General features: G+C 34.2%; 1 protein-coding gene across 3 annotated transcripts in view; it reads right to left on the reverse strand.

The window, feature by feature from the left end:
* Positions 1-9,404: 9,404 nt before the first annotated feature.
* Positions 9,405-25,359, reverse strand: part of LOC140436648 (phosphatidylinositol-3,5-bisphosphate 3-phosphatase MTMR3) — a 131,810-nt gene continuing 115,855 nt past the window's right edge. For 2 of the 3 annotated variants that reach the window (XM_072525646.1, XM_072525647.1), the window contains exons 13-16: positions 23,377-23,608; positions 22,974-23,081; positions 19,876-20,084; positions 9,405-16,394 (exon numbers count right to left, since the gene is read on the reverse strand). In XM_072525646.1, the coding sequence (XP_072381747.1) occupies positions 16,178-16,394; positions 19,876-20,084; positions 22,974-23,081; positions 23,377-23,608 (766 nt within the window). In that variant the 3' untranslated portion in view covers positions 9,405-16,177. The remainder of the gene's footprint in view (positions 16,395-19,875; positions 20,085-22,973; positions 23,082-23,376; positions 23,609-25,359) is intronic. The other variant, XM_072525648.1, reaches the window with a different exon arrangement.

Raw genomic sequence — 25,359 nt, forward strand, 5'->3', positions numbered from 1 at the left:
AGCTTAAAAATAATAAATCACCAGGAATTGATCAAATTTGCAGTGAGCTCTACAAGAATGGTGGCGATGCCCTACTACAGACACTGCATAAGCTTTTACTTCTTGTTTGGCATAATGAGACCATGCCTTGTGAATGGTCTCAAGGCGTGATATGCCCGTTACATAAAAAAGGTGACCAGCTCCAGTGTGACAACTATAGAGGTCTAACCCTGTTAACAACTGCTTACAAAATACTAGCAAATATTCTCTACGAAAGGCTGCAAGTTTACACAGTGGGCATAGTTGGTAAATATCAAGCTGGATTCACTCCAGAAAAATCAACAATTGACCAGATTCATTCAATAAGACAGATTCTCGAGAAAACATTAGAATTCAATATTGAAACCCATCACCTATTCGTCGACTTCAAGGCCGCATACGACAGTGTCAAGAGAACAGTGCTATACTAATCAATGCATGAGTTTGGTATACCAGAGAAACTTATCCGACTAACGAGAATGACAATGTCTAACTTAGAAGTCACTGTTAGAATACAGGGAGAGAATTCTAGATCATTTGAGATAAAGGATGGACTCAGACAAGGGGATGCTCTGGCTTGCCTCCTATTTAATATTGCCTTAGAAAAGGCAGTCCGAGATACACGAATTAGGGACGGCGGTACTATTTACAATAGATCGATACAAGTATTAGCATATGCTGATGCCATAATAGGGCGTAGCAAGCGAGATGTTGAGCAATATCTCCTAGAATTGGAAACAGCGGCGAAACAGGTCGGTCTAGTCATCAACGAAGACAAAACCAAGTACATGTTGGTTACAAAGGATCCGATAGCAAATGAGGAACGAGAAACAGTCTTTGGAAGTCATACCTTTGGACGTGTTGACAACTTCACATACCTTGGGTCGCTATTGACTGCTACCAATAAAACAAGCGAAGAAATCAAAAGACGAATAAATCTTACAAATAGGGCATACTATGGACTCCAAAAGCATTTCCACTCAAGAAACATTCAAAGAAGAACTAAAATTATTATATACAAAACATTGCTGAGGCCGGTCCTCACATATGGAGCAGAAACATGGACTCTAACGCAGAAAGATGAAAGAATTTTGGGAATATTTGAAAGTAAAATACTCCGCAAAATATTTTGAGCTATAAACGACCAAGGGCAGTGGCGCAGAAGATATAATTTTGAATTGTATCAGCTCTTTGATGATGTCATAACGTTCATTAAAACACAGCGACTTAGATGGGCTGGACACATAATACGAATGCCAGAAAATACGATTGCTAAAAAGCTAACCACAGGTTAGTTAGTTAACCACATTTTTAGGTTAGTTGTAAGTTTAACTAGTTTTTGCATAAAAATAAAAGTTTATTAATGAAATGACACCTGCGCGAGCAGAGGGCCTCGCAAAATGTATCTTCCCTGCATAAAATTATGATCTTGCGCCGCCACTGAATAGGAATTCTGATTAGCTTAATGACTCATATGATTTATAATGAATAGAAAAAATGAGGATTATGGACGAGTCTCAATCACTCACAGTGGAGTGAGTGTGATTGGTCCCATAGGCGTGGCCACAGCAAGTGTCGTGGAATTCACACTAACTTTCGAGGGGTGTAAAAATTAGGATCATTCACTTCTGGAAACCACAACTGGATAAAGTTTCGTACTCATTAGAAAAGATTTGATGTTTTATTGTAAATACATAATTGAGGCGGTAGCTAAGAGAAGGGCCTATCTGCTTAAGTGTATTTTGAGAAACAAGCATTCAAAGATTTAACATCCATGCCTAAGGCGAACCAACACTTGCATTGTTTAAGTGTTTTAGTTTTAAGAATTTTCGATCCATTGATAAAATAATAGAGAACACCTTTATAAAATATGTCTTTTTTTCTTTTCAAATGAAGAGTATTAAAACAAGTTTACATAAGCCCTTCTTTTGGAGAACACATTTGGTAGATTAAAACGTCTTCTGCAGAAGAAAGGCCTAAGGTACACCGGGGTAAGAAGAACCTAGAAAATCAGTAATTTCTGTTTAAGGCGTTCTAAAAAATTTAGTTTTATATCCACTCTATTAGGTTACCGACAGGTAAGACTTATACCATTTTCTAATACGAATGCGGTGTTAAAACATAAAAAAAAACTTTAAAGAACTTTTTTCTAACAAAAAATTTCAATCATGTGACATGGTTTCCAGTTGCCTCACATTTTCTACATGGCAAGGGGCAAGTGGAAACCTATCCGAATTTATATATTGAATTCAATGCAAATCGTTCTGGGGCAAGTAGAAATAATAAAAAACCATTTCTGAATACACTTGTAATAAAAGTTTTAAAAAATATGGTTATTAGCGAACATTATAGTGATTTAGAGAAATAGGAAACGAAATTAAAGCTTGTTGCCTTTTTGTATGTTGGGAAAAACTTAATGGTTTTGGCAATACAAATTCAATCTGGTACGTTAGGAAAATAATATTTTCCGTCATTTTTTATGCATTTTCGAAGGCACCTAACTTTAACTTCAATATCAAAACACTGCAAAACTTTAGCGAGATAATAAATATAATTTGAGCCTCCTTTAACTGGAAATTTCATTAATAAGAAATCATCGGACATAGCCTCACGATGTAACTCTTCTTCGATGGGAGGGGTTGGAACCCTTAATATATCAATATCGTCGTCGGAATCTGATCTCATCTCAATGAAAGCTTGGTCATCATTACTGCTGTCGGATTGTGTTTCCTTTTTCTTTATCCTTTTCCTTTCCGTTTTATTGGATTTTACAGTCTTTTTGTCTTGTTATATCTTCATTTTTGCTAAATAGTCAGTATGTGTTATGATCACAGCGCCAGAACAGATTTCCTTATGCTTTTGCTGGTTTGATAGGGATTGTTTGACATTTTCGAATAAAATAGATTCGAAGAAATTTCTTTCGGAAGCCTTTTTAATGCATGATTCTGATTATAATTTTGAAGATACTGTTTGTATTCTAACACAATACTTCTGACCAAGTGTGTTGCTTGGCTGCCACAGGTATTTTCGGACAATTCTTCTTGTTGAGGGGTATCACCAGGGTCATTCCTATTTCTCACTAATGATGCCTAATCTTTTGAAAGCCTCAGGTTCAAATTTTTCAGCAGGAATCACTGTATTACAGAATGGGTAAATACCGGCCTTACTAAAACCACTTCTAATATGGTTTGAACTCAGCTCCTTTCATACTTGTGAAATTATAGATGAAAATATGGATTTCGGTAACTTTGTACCGTAATTTCTTGTTTGCCTCTTTATAAGAGCTTCATCGTACATTTGTTTTAAAGGCTTGAACGCAGCCAAATCCATTGGCTGTAGGAGATGGCTAGTATGTGACGGTAGTTTTAAAATAATTATTTCTTCCCTTAAAGCAGTTTCTAAAGCACGTATTTCCATATTTTTCATATCTTGATCTATGATATCTAGGAATCTTGTTCTGGATCTTCCTCTTCTTCTTTGAGCAATAGGTCTATCAAGGAGCGTTTTTCTAGCTGGGTCGGTTTGCTCCATCCGCAAACGATTTTGTGTGGCCTACCCACCTCAGACGTCCTATCTTAATGTGTTTTACGATATCTGGTTCCTGGTATATTCTATAGAGTTCGAAGTTGTATCGTCTTCTCCAGACACCATTTTCATTTACCACTTCATAGATTCGCCTTAGTATTTTTCTTTCGAAACATCCTAACATGTTTTCGTTGCTTTTTGTTAAAGTCCAGGTTTCTGAACCATATGTTAGGACTGGGCATATTATTGCTTTGTAGAGTTTTACTTTTGTATTTCTTGATATAACTGTAGATTTAAAAAGGAGTTTAAGCCCAAAATAGCATCTATTAGCCGTGCAAATTCTGCGGTAGTGTCATTTTCAGTATTGACCAGCGTTCCCAGGTATACAAATTCGTTAACTGCTTCGATGACGTCGTTTTCTATAACAAGTGGCCGTAGTATTTGTGGTTGCGTACCTATTTTCATGTATTTTGTTTTATTGGTGTTTATTATTAAAATTATTAAACCCATTTTTGTAGCCGCTTCCTTTAGTGCTACGTACGCCTCTCGTGCTGCGTTTTCCGTTCTCCCAACAATATTGATATCATTAGCATATGCCAGGATTTGCACAGATTTGTTATATATTGAACCAGTAGTTGTGATTTGTGACGTACGTATTACTTTTTCCAGAGCTAGATTGAATAGTATACAGGAGAGTGGGTCTCCCTGACGTAGCCCGTTATTCGTTTTAAAAGGTTCAGAGAGTTCCCCCTGGATTCGTACTTTGCATTCAACTTTTTCGAGGGTTAGTTTGGTTAGACTTACCAACTGATTTGGTACTCTTAGGTCTATCATTGCTCTAAACAATTCTCTTCTATTTACAGAGCCGTAGGCTGCCTTGTAGTCTATAAATATGTGGTGCGTGTCTACACCGTATTCCAGTGTTTTCTCTAGAATTTGTCTCAGGGTTGAAATCTGATGAATTGTTGATTTACCACCTCTGAAACCAGCCTGGTATTTTCCTAGAGTCTCTATTCGGAAAAGAAAATCTAGTCAGATATATAAAGGCCAATAGACTCAGGTGGGCAGGGCATGTGATACGCAGTAACGACAATCGCCTTATAAACAATGTGTTCTGGGAAAGGCCAGAGGGAAAAAGGTCTGTAGGGCGGCCTAGAAAGAGGTGGAAAGATGCAATCAAAAAGATCTAGAGAAAATGGGAGTACGACAATGGGAATTACTGGCACAGGACCGACAAACATGGAAGGCAATAGTAAACGCGACAAAGACTCACGAAGAGTTGTAGCGCTACTGATGATGATGATAATGTAAAAATGCTGTTGAGACAGAAAAAATACACATTTCGGCATTGGAGCGTGTGATGCGTTAAATGAAAGGGCACTACACAGTATCTTCAATATTAATGAACGAATAGTGACATACGAGATATGATAGGGCACTATGGATAAAAATAGATTTACCATAACACAAATTTTGATTTTTTGACTTAAAGAATGCCTCAGGTTAAGTACAAAATAAACAATTCATTGAATCCTAACATGCGATATAGCAAATGACAGGGGAGGATATAACGAATATATTCAGATAGAAAAAATAAACAAGGCGACTACTTAAAGGGCACCACACAGTATCTTCAATATTAATGAACGTATAGCGACATACAAGATATGATAGGGTACTATGAATAAATACAGTACAAATGCTCTATTAGCCAAAATAGATGAATGATTTCTAGAGTTTAGATGCAGACAGTTATCTACCAAATTCATGCCCAAAATTTACAATTTCCCACAAATATCCAACAATTAGTTTTAAAAATATATGCATACCTTCAATTCTATGTGTAAATGCTTCCGGGGTACTCGCAAATGTTTGTTACTTCTCAACAGGTGTGCCTACAAAATTACAAAAATGAGTGCTCTCATTATTTACCTGAAAGAAATAACATACCTTGAACTGAAATGTTTAATCTCACAAGACGAATAGATAGTTTTGCGTTTTTTTTTTCAACCTGCATTTTAGCATTCCTGCAAAGGCCGGTTCCTCAAAATGTAAACTGCATATTCTAAAGTGATCATAACAATATTCAGTACTGTACATGGAAAGTTTTTCACATTGAAAAATTTTCTTCCATTCTGCAAATCTAAAAATACAACACCAATGAGGTCAATGATATTAAATAGAGAATTCAGTTCTTACTCATACTCATATTTTTATGACTGATTTCATCATAATCCGTCGTTTAAAATAATAAAACCACTTAGAAAACTGGAGAAATATCACAGTAATATGTATTAAATAAGAAATAAACTTATAAAACCAACTATATAACAACAAATAACTGAAATTTATAGTTTCACAGCATAAACACAAACACAAGAGATACCTAATAGTATGTTCATGTTGATTAGATGTAATATTCAAAATATTTGAATCAACCTTTGTTGCTATTTTTCTGCTACAAGTTGCTTTCTGTTTCTAACATCTAATCTACCTTCACGAGTAGAGACAGAAGGTGTGTCAAAGGTGTTTATATAAACAAAGTGTTGGAACTGCAGTTTTCTTTAAAAGGCGTTTAGTAGGTAAACTTAAAATAAGTTACGTTAAAAAATTTTTATAGGTATTTTATTGCTTAATCATTTTACCTAATAATTCATTTTGAAGATCTCTTTCATAGTCATTGTTTGTAAAATAAACAGAGCATATTCTACTAGAATCAGGAATAAAATTATCAGCTCTTCTGCATCGCTTAACCCATTCAGCCCTTCTAGTTTTCGACACTAAATCCTTTCCTTTTTCACACCCATTTTCCAATATCTGGCAACTTCCATGACTTCAAAAATTTCTGCATCGATGAAATTTCAACCTAGTCATCTGTAAAGCTTAAAGATTTTTCCTGGAAGATACGCTTCGTCATACTTAAAGACTACATATTCACAAACTTTTTTAACAACTTGTGGCCCGGTTGCTGAAAATCTCCACAGGTCTGTTCAACAATATTATTACAGAACACTTCAAACTTCTCGCTATCTAACTATCTTTCATTTTCTTCTACAATATATTGCAAGTCAATATCATCACTACGTTTTGATATACAATCAAAACTGTTCTTTTTCTTGTGTTTTAAAAATATTAGTATAGTCCTATGTCGTTTAGCTTTCGGTATGGCCTTTCTTTTCATATATTTTTTTCAATTTCTTTTATTCTTTCTTTCTGCTCTTGTTCTTTTTTATTAGATAATCTTTGCAGATGATAATTTCACAATTAGTGACCAGTCTTTTACGTTTCTTTCCTGAATTCTGTGGTCTTTTATCTTTTTTCATACTTTCTAACAACAATTACTTAAATGATTTACGTGTTTGTAAATTAATTCCAATTGGCGAGACATGACTTTATTTTTCTACTTAAAATTCATTTGCAGAACTAGCTTGTATTCTGTCAACCGTTGCAAAGGTAGAGACAGACCTTTCTGGCCGTTCTGTTATAATTAAAGCGTTCGAGACATGAGCTTGTACCGTGTCTGAAGAAGTATGGGATGTTTGTTGCCATACATTTGGATAATTGTAGTCTTCCTGATTTCCAGCGGCTATAACAAGACTCGAATAAGGTTGTAGTGCTGCTGAAGATATAGGCCTACCAGCTTCCGATTGTACTGTGGCTGAGGAAGGAATAGTTACTGAGTGTTGTACAGCCAAAGAAGCAGTGGCTTCTAAGTGTACTGTAGTGGGATTGGGAAGATTATTTTTATATCTAAGCAAATCATCATCAAGAAGTACGGGATGCAATAAAACACCTAAAAAATAATAAATCTCCAGGAAGTGATGGTATACCCGCGGAACTTATTAAATGTGGAGGCGCTACTCTGACTAACCATATATATAAAATCATACTGAGAGCCTGGAATGAGGAACAAATCCCGAAAGAGTGGTCTATTGGGATCGTTTGCCCGCTACACAAAAAGGGTGATCAATTGGAATGTAGAAACTATAGAGGAATACCTCCTTAATACAGCATACAAAATATTTTCGAGTATTTTATATAGTCGCCTGAGTGCATATTCAGAGGAGCTTCTTGGCGAATATCAAAGTGGTTTTAGGCCTGGTCGATCAACAACAGACCAGATCTTTATGCTAAGGCAAATAATGAAAAAAAAAAAACAATGAATTCAATATCGGCACACCATCTTTTCGTAGATTTTAAATCGGCCTATGATAGTGTCCTAAGAAATAAATTGTATGAAGCCATGGATGAATTCCACATCCCCGATAAACTGATAAGATTATTTAAGGCTACAATGCGTAAAGTTGTGTGCAAAGTCAGAATACAGAGCGAACAGTCACAGGCATTTGAAACGCATGTTGGGCTGCGCTAGCGTGTCTCCTTTTCAACATAGCTCTGGAAAAGGCGGTCAGGGATGCCCAAATAGACAACAGAGAAAACATTTTTAATAAATCATCCCAGATTTTGGCATATGCAGATGATGTTGACCTAGTTGCCCGCACAACACGCAAACTAGAAGAAATGTATACCACCTTGTCAAATGCCTAAAAAAATATGGGCCTGCAAGTAAATGAGGAGAAAACTAAGATAATGGCATCAACACCCAACAATAGAGCCAGAAACATCGGCCACCAATTCACTGTTGATAACTCTACCTTTGAAGTGGTGGACAAATTCACATACTTAGGCTCCCTGATTACCAAGGAGAACGTGATGACGGAAGAAATCAAGCGAAGAATAATCCTAACAAACAAATGCTATTTTGGATTGAGTAGACATATAAGAAGCAGAAACTTAGAAAAGCCAAAAAACAAAAATAACCATATACAAAACCCTTATACAACCAGTGTTATGGATCGGATACATGGACCATTTCCAAGGCAGATGAAAACCTCCTGCTTATATTTGAACGAAGGATCCTGAGAAGAATATCCGGTGGCATCTGTGAAAATGGTGTTTGGAGAAGGAGGTACAACTACGAGATATGTCACAGATATAAATATATATTTGGTGGTAAAGACGTACTATCTCTTATAAAAATACGAAGACTAAGGTGGGCAGGACATCTGGCAAGATCACAGCAGAACAACCCTCCTAGAAGAATCCTTATGTCACAACCTGTGGGAAGTAGAAGTAGGGGTAGGCTAAAACTCAGATGGAGGGATGGTGTAGATGAGGATGGTAGAAAATAGGCGCAGCAAACTGGCAACAGTTGGCAATGGATAGAACTGACTGGCGTAATAGACTTGGGAAGGTCGAGGCTCTTTTATAGGGCTGTAGCACCAATGATGATGAAGCAAATCATCTTTTTAATAAGTAAGGGTTAGGCACTTTTAATATGGTACTTTTTCCTTTCTGCACCAATCGCTGTAATTTGACATTTATGAATTATATTTGTGCCAAAAACACTATTTTATTAAAATTTGACTTATGTCCTTTCTACAAAAAGCGGTTCAATCAGTTTATTTATATCTAAGTACAAAGTTCCATTTTAATTCCAAAATGTACTCGTTCCGCTTCAAATAAATATTTAGTCAACGCTCAACAAGCCAGTTCTCGCTTGTCGTACTGTATGATCAACGAATATGGACGCATATAGAACACTTCTCTGTCATTTTTTAGTCACGTCTGAAGTTGAACAACAAGTTGATGAATGTCCTTCTATATGCTTCTATATTCGTTGGTATGATGCACCAATATTACACCGCCAATCAAGTTACATGTTTGTCCAGTAGATGGAATTCGAACAGAATCAAATAAATTAGAAGGAAAAGTTTACAAGCTTTTCTTACTGACAAGTTAAATTACTTACCTACATACGCATTGAAAACAACCTTATAGAGGGTATTAAAGAAACAAACTAAATTTAAAATAAGTTTTATTCACTAAATATCTTCAATATACCTAATGACAAATTTATATTTATATACTCTTGGACATTATAACAGCAATTTTGTAGTGTCAAATTGAAAAACACTTGCGTAATGATTTCACATTATTTTTTATAAATCGTTCAATGTATCCAAATCTTTACAAAACTTATTGTACAATGTCGTGCCAGAGATGGTGCAAATGGAATTTCTGCCATTAATAAGTTTATATAAAACTTTTTGTCTTTCATGACGCTAAAGCGAAGATAAACAATACGTTATAGAGATTGTTTCATTTGGCAATTATTATAAAGTACATTCACAAGTATAAAATAGTAAAACGAAATAAATAAATACTATATACAGGTTGATCTTTTAGCAATAGGATACAACGTACTTAAGTATTCCTGGCATGAAAATATTTATTAATGTCAAATTCGGTAAGTCCAATTATTTATTTTTGGGAAAGATAAAGACCGTTAAAATTAATTTTAATTCGTTACTATACAACAAATCAGAGTTGAACCACGAAGGTCAAATAAACAGTCAGCAATAAGGTAATGATGAAGGGAGATTAGTCTATTGATGATCTTGTACTATTCATTTCATATCATTAATATAGAAGAATTTTACATACAGTAGTGGTAATTACATAGACTTTTCGTTGATAGAAATATGCTGAGAAAACTATAATAGGTAAGAGGAAAAACACTAGATTGTCGGCAACAACAAATTGTTTTTTCTGTTTTACAATTTTGTCAAGATAAAGACAATTCAAATATAATATTAATAAACAAGTGAAAGAACATGTTGCTGCAAAGTAATAGCAGTTGAGAATGACTTTAAGGTAGTACTTTTTGATAATGCTATTGAAAAAACAATTATACATTTAAATGGCGACGACCTTTCACAAGCTGAAGAATCCGATTCCAGTGACGAAGAGGATATGAGTGTTGATGTGTTCATATGCAAGCAACATAGAGAAATAAGTATTCCTTTTCAGTAAGGAAAATGTTTTAACGTAAGCTGTTTTTATTTTCTGGCGACATAATTCACGTATACACATTTTAAAACGAACTGAAAATCTTTAAATTTGTCTTCACAAATAAAATACAAATATGTTAGCGATAAATAACAATAAGTTGACGACACTGCTCAAAAGAGTGGAAATAAAATAATCACGTTCACTCACAGCCCCAATTCAACAAGCTTTGTCGTATGTAAATTATATGAAGATCATAATAAACTTATGGAAATATATTTATATGATAGACCACAGGCCAACGATAAAAAAAACTTTTTTACTTAAAACACTTCATCCTTATGTTTTTAAGGTGCTAAACCCAAATATGACACTTATTAAGCTGTATCATCTAGCATTTCTTCACATTTACACTAAGCTTTATTAAATTTTGTGATTTTTTAAAAGAATTTAACGGATTATATAAAATTCAGATGGAATACTGGACGTAGAAGAGTTGGCAATACTGCTGAAACATATTTACAATGTATTCGCAGCTGATGTTTTGTTTACTGTCAACCTAACCTCAGTTTCTGGTTTCCAATGCATGTGCTCAGCAAAATGTCTAATCGTGGTTGGAAAAGACAGTTTGTGTTATATTTGTGGTGAGTTTGTTATTAAAAACACCAAAGAAAGATTACAGACTTTGTGAAAAAGGTTTATTTCCCATATTTTGGAACTAAACTTGGTGATAAATCTTGATTTCATTAGAACCATCAGGATTTATCCTGATCACCATGGTTCACCATAGAAACCTGATGGTTTCTATAGTATGAAGCGAGCCTAGAAATCAAACTGATGATTGTTACTTTTGTAGTATTGATATTACTGGCCATAACTCGAAAAACAAGAGCTGCTCTACCCTAATGTCTGCCATCCGACCAGTAGGGCACGATGTAGATTTTCCGATCCCAGAACCTCTAAATGATTTTAATTTTGTTCAAACCAAAGTGTTTTAGTTTGAACTATATGAACAAGATGATGAAGAGTTCCAACTGAAGAGTACTACAGAAAATATAGTCTTAACTGTTTACGCAGACCGAACTTAACTGCTTTGTTATGGATTTTGGGTTAACAAAAGAAACAGCTGAAATGCTTGGTTCCAGACTAAAAGAAAAGAACTTGTTAGCAGTTAGAATCAGTACAAAGGTGTCTAGAAAGAGAGAGCAGCAGTTTTCAACATTTTTTGAACAAGAAAGTGATTTAGTGTACTACTCAGACATTCCTGGTCTGATGAACGAGTTCGGTGTTTAACATTCGGTAGACACCGAAAGGTGTCTACCGAACAACTGGTGGTGAGTAAGTAACATGCTTGCTTCTTGGTCAGCAAGGTGATTTTATCAAATTTCCATGTTTCTTGTATGAATGGGACAGTAGAGCAAGGAGTATCGATATTGGTGCAAAAAGAACTAGCCTGTGAGGAGTCTTTAAAACACGGAAAAAACTTGGATATCGTAAAAGCATTCCTCTACCACCTCTATACGTCAGGCCTCATGAAACAGTTTGTAAAGGTATTTCCTAAAGTTTTACCTTGTTTCAAGTATTTCTGCCAAAAGTTCCCAAACCTTTCAGAAGCTAAACTTAAAGAAGGCGCCTTTGTAGAACCCAACATTCGAAAAAAGATATCCGACGTTAACCTTAAAAGCACAATGACCATAAATGAGAAGGAAGCATGGGTTCAGGGAAGTTGTTACAACATTCTTCGAAAATGCTAAAAGCCCAGAATATGGTACTATTATAGCTAACATGTTAAAGCAGTTAAAAAATTTGGATGTTTAATGAGTCTGAAAGTTCACTTTTTGAACAGTCATCTTGATTATTTCCCGGAAAACTTGGGAGACCTTAGCTTCCGGAAAAACGCTAGCTGCGCGTCGGCTGGTAAAAATTAAATAAAATTTGTACGATCGAAGCGTAAACTTGAACTTTGCGCATAAATGAGTCATAGCCGTTTAGATAATCCACTACCTCTAGCAGGACCGCTGGAACACCAACATGATGAGGGACTACCGTTAATGACTTCACCGAAAAACTCTACCAAGTTCATCGTAAAAAAAGCTTCAAAGAAAAAAGAGTGAACTAGTGAAACTTACATTACTACACTGTATAAGTATTACAAGTAACCTACTGTAAATAAAAACGATGAATGTGATTTAACATAGCGTTTCATTAATTTTACCATAATATACTGTATGGGGATTTTAATATATATAACAAAAAGCAGATTACTCAAAAACTATGGGTGATACAAAAAAACTAAGACCAGATTTGGTTTCAGCACATAAAAATCAGCTATCAAAGTAAAGAAGTGTTCAAATTTTTTTTGATGGCCTGTGCATCAGTAGTTATGATAGATTTGAATATTTTATAAAATCTTTTCTCTAAAATATGTAAATGCGCTATTTCATGTAAAAATAATTGAAAATAATTTGTTAATATTTGACCTTTTAAAACCACGACACCAAAAATCGATTACAGATAAAAATATAAAAAGTTATAGAAAATATGAATGAACGTTAAACAATATTTCAACGTCCTATGTTTCTTAATATAAACAATTGACAAAATATTTTCATGCATAGAATACAAATTTTGCCCTGTATTCCATTGATAAGTAACCCTGTATATGACGAAACAACAAAAATGGTATAAAACACAGTCACCATTTCAATAAAACCATATACAATACATAACTAAATAACAATAAAAAGATGCTACTTAAAAAATAAAAGACGAAACAAACAATAAAAGTATATGAATATATAAGCGTCTATTTCAGGTACGACTTAGTACGAAAAGGTTGTGAAGATTAACGTCTTCAGCGAAGAATAAAAATTGCCAAAAGACAAGTGTGTCATAAAAATTACTGTTGCCATGTCACAATTAATCAAAACAGTTACAAGTAATCGATGATGTGAGTAAATAACCTAAGAGATTACTAACATCAATAACACCATAGAAATATACTATATGCCAATCGGGATAATATCAAATTATGGTAAGAAACATTTGTTATATCAATATTTTTCAGGTGATACTAACAGGAATATCCACAAACTATTAAGTAAAACAAAATAGTTTGGCATGTAATGAACGACTGACTTTTTAGCGCCCTTTCTTGAATTATATTAGAGAGGTTATCAAATTGTGGTGATAATTATTTGCTTAAGACAAAATTGTGCAATAATTACTTTCCTCCATGTAATATCTAAAGAAACATCCACAAACCATTGAGGAATTGTGATAATAACCTACCAGGTTACTAAAATCAACAAAATCAACGAAAGAAATGTCATTTGGTATATGAAGCACAGTTCTCGGGGTATCTCATCATTTATGTAAAATATGGTATCAAATTATGGTCATAAAAACAAAAACATCTATGTAAATACCCCAATTGGTTAATAAGATTAACAATAACTCAAAAATAAATATAAAATTGGACGGTGATGCCCTGGAAGTAAAGCACAACTACTTTTAGCGCCATCTGCTGAATTTATCACCATTTATAGATGGTCCAGATAGTTAAGTTAAACAATCAAAATTAATTGTTTGTAAGGACACACAGGATAAGGAGAGCATATAAATGGACAAAGCAAGATCTGTTGAATAAAAAGAACTAAAAATTTGTAAAAACACTGGAAACAACAATTAAGGAAAACAATTTACTGCCAATTGTACTTATTTGGAATAAATGTACGAAATGTAATAAATGTAAATTTATATTGTACGAAATGTGGCTATTGAATAACGAGGTTGAAGCTGCTGTACGAGAATGCGTGTAGTCGTAACGTTATTTTTCACTATAGTTGTTTTTTGTTTCAGAGGATAAATGATAAATGTGACGGCAGAGAAACGAATTGTTAAATTTCACATAAAATTTAGAAAAACCCCTACTAAAACTTTATTATTATTTGTTAAACAAGTGTGTGCCAATGACTATTTAAAGTGTGCAAGTGGACTTAAGCAAAGGAATTGATAGGAATTGAAAAACACTGCCTACGGCACATTATACAACATAACAATTTAAACATGTAGTAGTGTGCAAATTCCACATTGTATGTAAAGAGGTTTCTAGTTAATTACGGCATACCAGTGTTGGATCCGCCTTATTCTCTGAATTTTATGCAGTGTGACTTCTAAATGTTTCCTGTAGTGAAATTTGTATTACAAAGAACAATATTTACGTCTGTTAAAGCTATGAAAGAGAAAACGACACTGACGAAGATTAGCATGGGTTGTTTTAGCAATATTACAGACTTAATTTGAATTGTAGGGTCATTAGAAGAAGAAACGAAAATTATTTTTTTATTTATATTTCACAAAGATAAGTAGTTGTAGCAATAGTTAAAAAAATCTCCTGAATCTAACGGACACACTAAAAAATTATACTTCATCGGCTTTGACCTCATGAGATTGAGAAATAAAGAGATCTACACTAGAACATGTAGAGCAAGAATACACTGATGGAACCGATTATGGCGTATACCCGACTGAGTTGGCAAGAACTATTTCTAGTAAAATATTGTTTACAAACTATATAGATTCAAATGAAAAGGTCAAAATTTTGCAACTATGTTCAGTCTTGAATACATATATGTCGTGGTCTTGTAAATTGTGTTCTAATGTGACTAGTGACATAATATGACATAAGGTTTTATAATGTTCCTAATACAAAATGGCAGATAAGAGAAGAGAGATTGACCGGCAGCCGTTTTTGCAGTGTTGCAAGTTTTCTGTGAAGAACCAGATAGTATTTAATATGAAATGACAGCTAACATAAAGCGGAAATTATTGACAACCTTCGCGCTACATTGTCTGTTGCTTTTGACATATTACGCGTTCCTAATACTTCCAGGTCTTTAGAGTGGATACTTTAAACTGTTAATATGCATTATCCTTAAGCTTTAAAAGTCAGATATATCCATACAAAATGAACACATTGAACAAAAAATTGAAGTCGTTTGTCGACATCAGTTGAACATAAAAATTAACCAAGAGAAGATACACAATATATAGATCAATATCAATTTTTAGGAATGAATGAATAATAACAGTAAGAGCAAAGCAAAAAGTGAAACTAAATGACAGACACCTGTATTTGTACAGACATATGTCATACCATACAAAAATTAATATCTCAGCTTAGCTTGGTGAATAACTAGGTATGCTGTATCTCTGATAAAGAAATGTTTTGTTAAAACGATTAAATTGAGAAATAAATATGGACAAAAATTTCGGTAGCTCGCATTAAAATTATTTAAGATTTGCTGGTGATATCGTTTAATTGGTAATCATATAAATACTGTTACATTTTGTTGTCACTCACTGCATACAGAAATATCACTAACTACATACTTTCAATCGGCGGTAAATAACACCAAATGTATTAAACGGCATAATAAAGAAAAGCCTTTGGAGTATAACATTCACACTCTTGTCTTGTCTTGTTGAAAGATAAGGAATACAGTGAGCTTGAAACATGGAAAGAAATAGAAAAAATAGATATGTCAAGCAGTGTACAAAATACAACGTCGGCACAATGTCTACGATATTTTATTTGTTGTTAAAATTGGATAAAGACTTTTGAAAATTGTACAATACTGCAGTCTGGTCCAATTTTTTACTACCAAAAAATCTAAAACACAAAATTAGAGCATCAACACCATCCCTGTCACTTCACTGCTAACAACCGTTATTTTAATTAATTTTTTTAAAATAATAAATAAGAAACATTTTTTTTTGTTTAATTACTCGAAGCAGCAATTTGGGTATTTGCATTTGTAGGTTGGGGGTTAGTATTCTTACATTGGTTAGGAATTTCTGTACAGTCCCTTTGCAATTCAGTGTAACAATTTGTACAAACTCGTACAGGATTGTAGAGGTGCTCAGCTGGCAGCGGAGTGCTGTTCTCCGAACAGTCTGCGCAAAAGATCTTGCCGCATTTTCTGCAATCAAAATATCTGAGTAAATGATAAAATCTGCGTCGTCAACATGCAAAAACAACAAAAATATTACAATATTGCGTTCAACAGATTTTCAAATAAAATGAAGAATTTATCATTTGTTTTTTCTTTCTAAACAATGTACGGTTAGAGAAGCCATAAACAACAAAAAACGCTCTGAGTGTCTTAACAAAAACATGGCAGCACTTGACCAGCTTTACCAGAGGGATTACCTCTAAATGGAATGTCCCATCTGCCTTCTTCGCGTCAATCGCCAGCCAAATATAGTGACCGATGTTCACATCATCATTAACTCAACTTGTTCCATATACATAACGATGTTTATTTCCTTATAAACTGTGTAGAGTTCTGAATTACATCGTCTGCGCCAGACATTGTTCTGCTTAACGCCTCAATAGCAGTTTGGCAGAATTCTTCTTTTAAAGGTAAACAAGAGCTTTTCATCGTTTTTGAGTCTGATCCGTTTGTTAAGATTGGCCATGTGTCTGATATGTGTGTTAAGATTGGCCTTTACACGAGTTCTAGAGATTTGACATTCCGTTTTTATTGATTTGATAAGTGGTCAGATCTCCGGGTGTTTAATCAATACGGAACCCGAAGTTATATTCCAAAGTCCTTAACGTTTTCAAAAGTTATATTTCTCTATCGTTTCCTTTTAAAGTCACCGAGATACCTTAGTCCTGGTAATTTGTTAGCAAACATATATTTTGTTATTTTTTAGGTTCTTTCCATGAACTTGATTGTTTGGTTGATTGTTTCTCTGGTATTGACTTCCGATTCTCTAATTATTTTCTCTAAAGTAATGTTGAATAGAGTACATGATAGATCGTTTACCTGACTTGATCCTTTTCTAATTCTAATTCTTTCTGAATCCAGCATTAGTATAAGCTTTGATTAATAACTTGATAAAGTGATGACTTGTAATTACGTATTGAATTCTCTGAATGTTTCAATCAGAAATTTTTTGCTCAGATTTAGGCGTTGGTAGCCTCTATGACAATTTGCCGATATTTTGTTCGATCTTATGCAGCATGTAACAATTGATCTGCTGATAAGCCAGTCCATTGACGAACGTTTCGGAGCCACGAATATTTCTTCCTACAACTTTCTGTTGAGTATTAACTGCAGTATTCAGTATCTGCTACCTCGCATTATATGCCTCCAGTATTCAAGTTTTCTCTTTTTTATCATTTTCATTAGTCATTTTAGGAACTTAATACGTAGTTGTAAGTTCAACTGACAGTTGCAAGTCTAAGTTTCATCAATACTCCTCTTGCCATTTATATCCATGCACCTATTGACTTGGGTTTTGTGGTAGCCGTTTTTTAAGTGTTTACCTTATTTCAGATTTCGGATGATCTGTGATTATCGTCGTTAAGTCTTATGGAACGGGAAACAAGAGTCTTGATAACTGAATTAAGTTGGGTGGGATAATGATGTGACTGATCATTGAGATAACGGTTTGTATGGGTGGGTTTCCGATACACGGAATAGGAAAAACTGTGAGGAGGGTGTTTCCGAATAAGATCATCAAGGAATGGCAAAGAAGCTTCAAACTCAACTACCATCGTGAATTGAATACTGGGATGTATTCCATTCAGGTGGTAGAGGAAGAGATCTAATGTATTTTTACCATGGGGCCAAATGACAAAGGTGTCATCAACGTACCAGCAGGTGGGTTTGAGATTTAATGAGGACAGGGCTGTTGTTTCAAAATGTTCCATGTAGATATCAGCTATTACGGTAGAGAGGGGGGATCCCATTGGGGCACCTTTGATTTGACGAGAGAAATAATTTTGGAATAAAAAGTATGTATTCAGTGTTTTATAAGAGATAATGTGTCTTGGGGGATTTGATGTTTAAGAGTCCAAGATGGAAATGGTTTCAGCAATAGGAATGTTGGTGAATAAAGAAACAATGTCATAACTAGATCAATGAAAGGGAAAGAATTTTTGACAAAGGACGAGGCGTTTTCGGCTAATGGTTGTAAGTATAAGGCGAGATATTTTGCCAATTTCTAAGTGGGCACTGACGATAGGTTTTAGGGAGACATTGGGATTATGGATTTTTGGCAGACCGTGTATTCTTGGAATTTGGGATGATATTTCTCTGGGTATAAGAGATTTTTTGACGTCTGGAGGTAGAGTAGACTTATTTATGATGTGGATTGTATTCTGTGGAATTGAAAAGTTCGAACATTTTATCGAAATAATTAGAAGAGTTGAGAATGCCGATGGCATTACCTTTGTCAGCCGGAAGGATAACAATGTCAGGGTTGTTATAAAGTTCTTTGAGGGCACGTCTTTCTGAAAGACTGATATTTGACGGTCTAGGTTTGGAAGTACGGAGAATTCTTGCGACATCTTGCCTGGCAAATTCGACTTGGTCGGAAGAAAGATGACAAATAGCTTCTTCAGTTTGACAAATAATTTTCTCAGTTGGGATGGAAAGAGGAGTGACAGCAAAAATTGAAGCCTTTTGACAGAGCTTTGGTAGCTGAATCGGAAATGCGAATATCTGAGAAATTGCGTACAACAGTAGAAAGTTGTTGGTTAGAAATATACTGTGAATTTTGCTCACAGATAAGTTGGTCCAGTATGCGTTTCTGAGTTTGGGTTTTGTTGTCAGAAACGTGTTGGGCTTTTTGGTGAGAAAGATGTTCAAAAGTGTCCCATAATAATGGATGGATATTATAAGAGTAGTGTAGGTTTTGAAAAGTTGGGAATTAGTTGTATCTAAGTTACGTCGAGTCGAATGAATTGAATTTCGAAGAAGAGAAAAACCAGTTGCTCTAAGAATTTTGGAAATGGGTGAAGATTTAGTGTGATGTTTAATTTGAAGACATTTGGGAATGACTTGATGGTCACGACATGATTTAAGGAAAGCAAGGAGAAGACGGTACACAGATATTGAGTATTTCTTCGTGAATACCTTTTAATAGAGGGTCTGCTTTATTAGTTTTGTAGCAATGTTGTCTGAATCCGGTGTTTTTCACTCTATTGCTTTCATTTATGGAAGATTCCTTTCTCGGTTCGGTTGTTTGTTTGATGCAGTATTATGTCATACTCATTTTGCTTCCTGGTAATACTTTTCTGAAACAATTCGTTCCATCTTTTGAATATATTCAAAAATACATTCTAGTTCTAGGTTTAAATTTGTTTCTCATTTTAATCAATTTGGTAGAATTTTCTACTTTCTGTTGGTTTTAGCTCTATCTTTATTTCTTCTAGCTCTCGAAGCTCTTTGTCCGTCTATTGTCTATGCCTTTGTTGCATTTTCCTACATATTCCATTTACAATATAAAGGGATTATAAATATGGTCGATCACAACCACGTTCCTATATAAAGTAAACATATGTACATATGCGATTTGCCAATTTATTAACTCGAACTAGAAACATACCTTACCCTAAAAAACTGTTGAAATCACCCAATGTCAAACGAAAATTCACTACGTCTTCGTTTAATTGATACATACCTACAATGATGCCTCCTCCTTCCTAGCCAGAATTCCGTACTACATCCTGTACATCTGCTAACAGCATGATCAGGTACCCATAACGTTCGAGGGCATTCGGTGGTTGAACCTTCTTCCACTGCCACCCAAGACAGATCAGACTTCAAGGATTCGCCGGCAGCCGAAGCTTGACCTTCGCTAGTACTGCAGACAGATTCAACCAAGGAATTCTAAAAAAGGATGTTATTTTAAGATATATTAATTATGCTATCGGCTACTGATTTGACATTTTATTAAATTTTAATATCAAAATTCATTGTTTTTTGGTTGCTGTAACTGCAGTTGCGAAAGAACTATTTTTAGATTTGCCGATGATGCGGTGGTCGTAGTATTAGTTACAAAATTTGTAAAGCTGTAGATAGATTATATACATAGTTAAAGACAGTTGTGGACTCAACAGAAAATAATAAACAAGACAAGTAAAAAAGTTTTTACCTCTTAATAGACCCGGTTAACCAATCATATTTATTATCTGTCGATTTAACAGAAGTTAAATTTGGCTGTGGTCTCTGTAAAGTTTTAATCATTTAAGTATTATATATACTTAAATTTTATTTTTATTTCGTTTAACTTACATAACAACGGTACATAAATTGTAAAAATAACCTTACCAAGCCAAGAACAACACAAATACAAATATACGAAATACAAATTCACCAAACACTAATTAAAAAACATCAAATCACACCAAAAAATAACCTGAAAACTTAACCTTATACCGAAGAATATAGACGCATATAGGAGAATCTTTCACTGTCATTTTTTAGCGTCGGCAACGGTTATACACAAAACAATGAGAAGTTAATAATGATTTTAGTTCCTTATTTGTACCACTAGGGAGCGGTCATGTCAGCGCTATTACTGCTTCTAAAACAAGAAAGAGTGGGCAACAAATGCAACTTTAGATATTTTTATATGTAGATGCCGCGTGGTCGTAGAATAACATTAAGTAAACATCGTTTAGCGAAGGGACCCTGTGGGTGAACTGTATTAACCCGTATACAAAAAAAAATGGACGACTGAAGTGGTAAAGACTATTGAGGGCCTGTGGGAGGGAGCAAACAAATATAATTGATCCAAATAATATGCCCAAGCGCCCCATGGTCCTCACTCGCGTCCCCGAAAAAGTGCTTGATGAGGAAACCATCAGGATCCGTCTAAAGAGGCAAAATCAAGACCTTAACACAGAAGACGTGGTCGTGATCTCTGTTCCACAGACTGAACGACAGTAACGATGAAGGTCATAGAGGGAGGAGTTATGAAGGAAATAGTTCTCAGATCAGCATACCTCACATATGATGATCCCGAACAACCATCAAGGGAGTTGAAACAATTAGTGAGAGATTACATGAAAAATTAACCGCAATTAATCATTGCCTATGATACGAATGCCTACCATCTGACCTGAGGCAGTACAAACACCAAATTGTCCAATCAGTTTAAAACTATATTGTAATAATTTCACCAATATTTATTCATTGTAAAAATTATGTTTTACTAGTAGTTGTTATTTTAAAACAAGATTAAATAGTACCTATACAGCGTAAAAACTTTTACATAGACTATTCATTAAAAGTGTTATATATTTCAAAAATAATTCAGGAATGCTTTTTGTTGTTATTAAATAGACTATTCATTAAAAGTTACTGTTAAATATTTCAAATATAATTCAGGAATGCTTTTTGTTGTTATTAAAAGATTATGGATGAAATGGAAGTTTGGAAGTTTCGGCGAAATGGAAAATTTCAAAATTTAGTAAAAAGTTTCATTGCATACTTTTTTGAACAGGACAATTGTTCATTGTCAATAATTTCGAAAAATAATAAAATGTTTCGTAAATTTTTGGGCAGGAAAATAGTATAATAAAAAGTTACGTGGCGGTTTTTCGTAGTCTTGGAACAAACCTCTTTTTAATTCAAAGTTATAAAATTTTATTTACATGTAATAAAAAAATAAATACTTTAAATATTGTAAATTTCATACCTTTTTAAGTTTTAAAATTAAAACTTTAACAATTTAATATATTAAAAATAAAGATTTTATTGTGTAAAAAACATAGTTTGCAAATCAATGACGTCGAAATTTGATTAAGTTAAATAAATAGCTCCGTTCGTACTCCTTACCCACTTCCCCCTAACTATATCTTTCATGATGGTTTTACGCCGACGGCCACGGTTTGAGTTTATGAAATCGCCCTCTTAAGGACTGTTTTGAAGTATAATAACCGTAACCAAATCGCCCATTTGAACTGTTCTTCTATATGCGTCTATATTCTTTGCTTATACAATCATCGAGCATACAATATAAGTATAAACAGAGCAAGCAATGCTGCTCTCCGTTGCCTGCGAATTATGGGGTGACGCGACAAAAATTACGTTTATCTAACGAATATATTTTACGAATAGGGAAACTATATTGCTGCCTTCGCGACGTTTGTCGTAACTCGTAACGTTGATGTTCACAGTTGGGAGGCTAGCTTCCCTTGCTAACGATCCGTGCGTTCCGATGCTAATGCTCTGTACGTACGGATATAATATAGTGATAGTGTGGAATTTACACTTTGTATAGGTAATCCTAAGAGCGCTTATTGTTTCTCGCGATATAAAGTAAACAAAATAGAGTAGAGCGCGTAAATATCTACACGCTCATTATTATAATTTATACTTATATGGGAATCAAGGTGCAACCTAACCACAAATCTTGATGTTTGACCACAAATCAGCTGCATCATCTGTTAAAATCATCAGCATATATTTATAATGATTTTAACAGGTGGACAGGAGATAACAAGTATGAAGTAAAACATGAGCCATACTAGAACATAACTGACACATGGGAGGTATAGATAAAACTGATCAGATCAAACTAAGGACAAAAAAAAACTAAAGACATATTTTCCACAAGATGTTGGTAAATGCTTAATTTTTACTAAACACATCAGCAATTTATAGATGTCACAGATTATAAGAGCAATGTTAACAAGGAATTCTCGAAATCCGCTTTCTTCTCGGGACAATAGGAGACACATCTTGATATTCTAAAAGTCTATAGGTACTTACATTATCGTCTTGTCGATCACAGTCAGAATGGATGCATCTAGAACGGGACTGCTTTATCAGATTTTGCCTGGTTATATGCAACTCCTTCTCAAGCATCTCAACTTTTCTCTGAAAAATAGCAAAAAATAATCAATTCATCCATACAAATGTTGTTGATAATTCAAATTCTTTTAGAATTCGAATTATCAATACAACAATATATATATATATATATATATATATATATATATATATATATATATATATATATATATATATATATATATATATGTACTTTGCATAATATATTCTGCTCTCTAGTTATTAACCAATATCCGTTTATATTAGATCAGTCTTCGATATTAAATATAAAATTATTAGAACAAAAACATGTTTTTACATAAAAATAATTAAAGAAACTTACATTGTTTTCTTCGATAATCTGATTCAGCCTTTCTTGTACCACAGACCTGAGTATAACTAGCCCGTCGTCTCCCAACGGGTTTTGATAGGAATAAATGTTCTTTTGCTGCGTTAAATTGTGCAATGAATTGTCCCAACCGTTGCTAACGGTCGTCAGTTGTGGAGAATTTGAATTTTTTGATCTTTCTCTTTCATCCTGTTGATTGCCATTACAATTGCTTCCGTTAACACTACTAAAAATTAAAGAATAACGATATTATCTTGATTTCATTAAACAAAAAGGTAAGTGGATGATTAATACATAAAAACGAGATAACCTAACCCAAAATTGAATCGTCGATCTTATATACCGCGCAATTTGTCAACATAATTTTTAAAGCAGTAAGTCCCAATATCTGCTCCTACCTAAATGGTGCCTTTTAATAACAGTGTTATTTTTGTCACTTATTTTGCTATCAAAATGGGTTTGATGTGCTCTATTAAAGACTGGAAAGGTTCTTCTTAAAATTGCGTCGTTTGTGCAAAAACTGTTGAAAAATAAGTTCTAAAGTCTCGAAACTTGGAAGTTTCTTTTTGGTCCAAGTTAAAACCCTATTGAATTTAAAGTAAGTAGCTTAAAGGCAAACCTATCTCCAGGCAGAAAGGACGTATAGTCTTGAAACTTCGGTTAGAAGCTAGAATTTCGGCAAAGGCTCTCGTTAGGTTCAATAATTCTGTCAAGTTCTTCGATATTCTTTTATAGTTTATTTATTCTACAATTATCCTACCTCCATGAATGTAGGTACTGCTTTTCGTAGGTACCTGCTTACCCAGGTTCAGAACTGAAAAACTAGCCAGACAGCAGTTGTACAGGAATATTTGGCACATAAAAATATCTTATTCTAAAAACCGCAGCATAGTCAACTTATAATATTCAGTAGCAGAATTTCTTTATAGTTATTAGTGTTCATTGGATCAATTTGCTTGTAAATGGTTCTCCTTCACGTGCAATATCAGAATTATCCGACGTTGGTAATCGCCATTGCGAAATGAAATAATGGTCCTGCATTTGATATCTTAATCCATTCACGAATGTTTTTTAACCAAGAAATTTCTTTTCTTCCTATGGCTGTCGATTTTGCCTTTAAGGATCAGTTGTAGTATATATATATATATATATATATATATATATATATATATATATATATATATATATAACGAGTTTATTACAGCTGCCGCCGTTTCTCGGTTTCTCGCAACCTAGCTTCCAACGCTTGCGATCGTTCCAGTCATCTACTTGTAGACCCCTATCTTCCATTGCACCTTTTACTTCTTGTCTCCACGATCTTCTTGGTCTTCCCTTTTTCCTGCGGTTGGTGGGGATCCACTGTAACATTCTCTTTGGCCATCGTTGATCATTCATCCTTTCTATATGGCCATACCATTTCAGCCTTTTGCATTCTATAGTTTCCAGGACGTCAATGTCTATGCCCATACGCTCTCTGATTTCAGTATTCCTTACTCTATCTCTTCTAGTGAGTTAGCAACATCTTCTCCAAGAATTCATTTCCATTGCTTTTATTTTGGATGCGTCATTTTTATTTATTACCCAAAGCTCTGAACCATATGTAGCAATGCTTTCTATGATACTTTTGTATATCCTAATTTTTGTGTTTCGGTGATGTGGTTATTCCAAAGTATGCTATTCAGTTGACGTATTGCTGAATTTCCTTGACCAATTCTAGTAACTATTTCTTTTGTATTCCGACCATTGTTTGTAATGTTTACACCGAGATATTTATAGCTATCAGTATTTTGAATTTGTTTGCTTCCTAGTTCTAAGTGCTTTCCTTCACCTCCCACTACTGCGTACTCTGTTTTTGATGGATTAATTGATAAGCCCCACTTAGTATATTCTTCATCTATTTTTCGTAACATGTAGTGGATATCATCTTGATCTTCTGCAAGTATTACTTGGTCATCAGCAAAATGCAAGCTGTACAGA

Source organism: Diabrotica undecimpunctata, chromosome 3 (assembly GCF_040954645.1).
Source record: "Diabrotica undecimpunctata isolate CICGRU chromosome 3, icDiaUnde3, whole genome shotgun sequence".
NCBI classification, from domain to species: domain Eukaryota; kingdom Metazoa; phylum Arthropoda; class Insecta; order Coleoptera; family Chrysomelidae; genus Diabrotica; species Diabrotica undecimpunctata.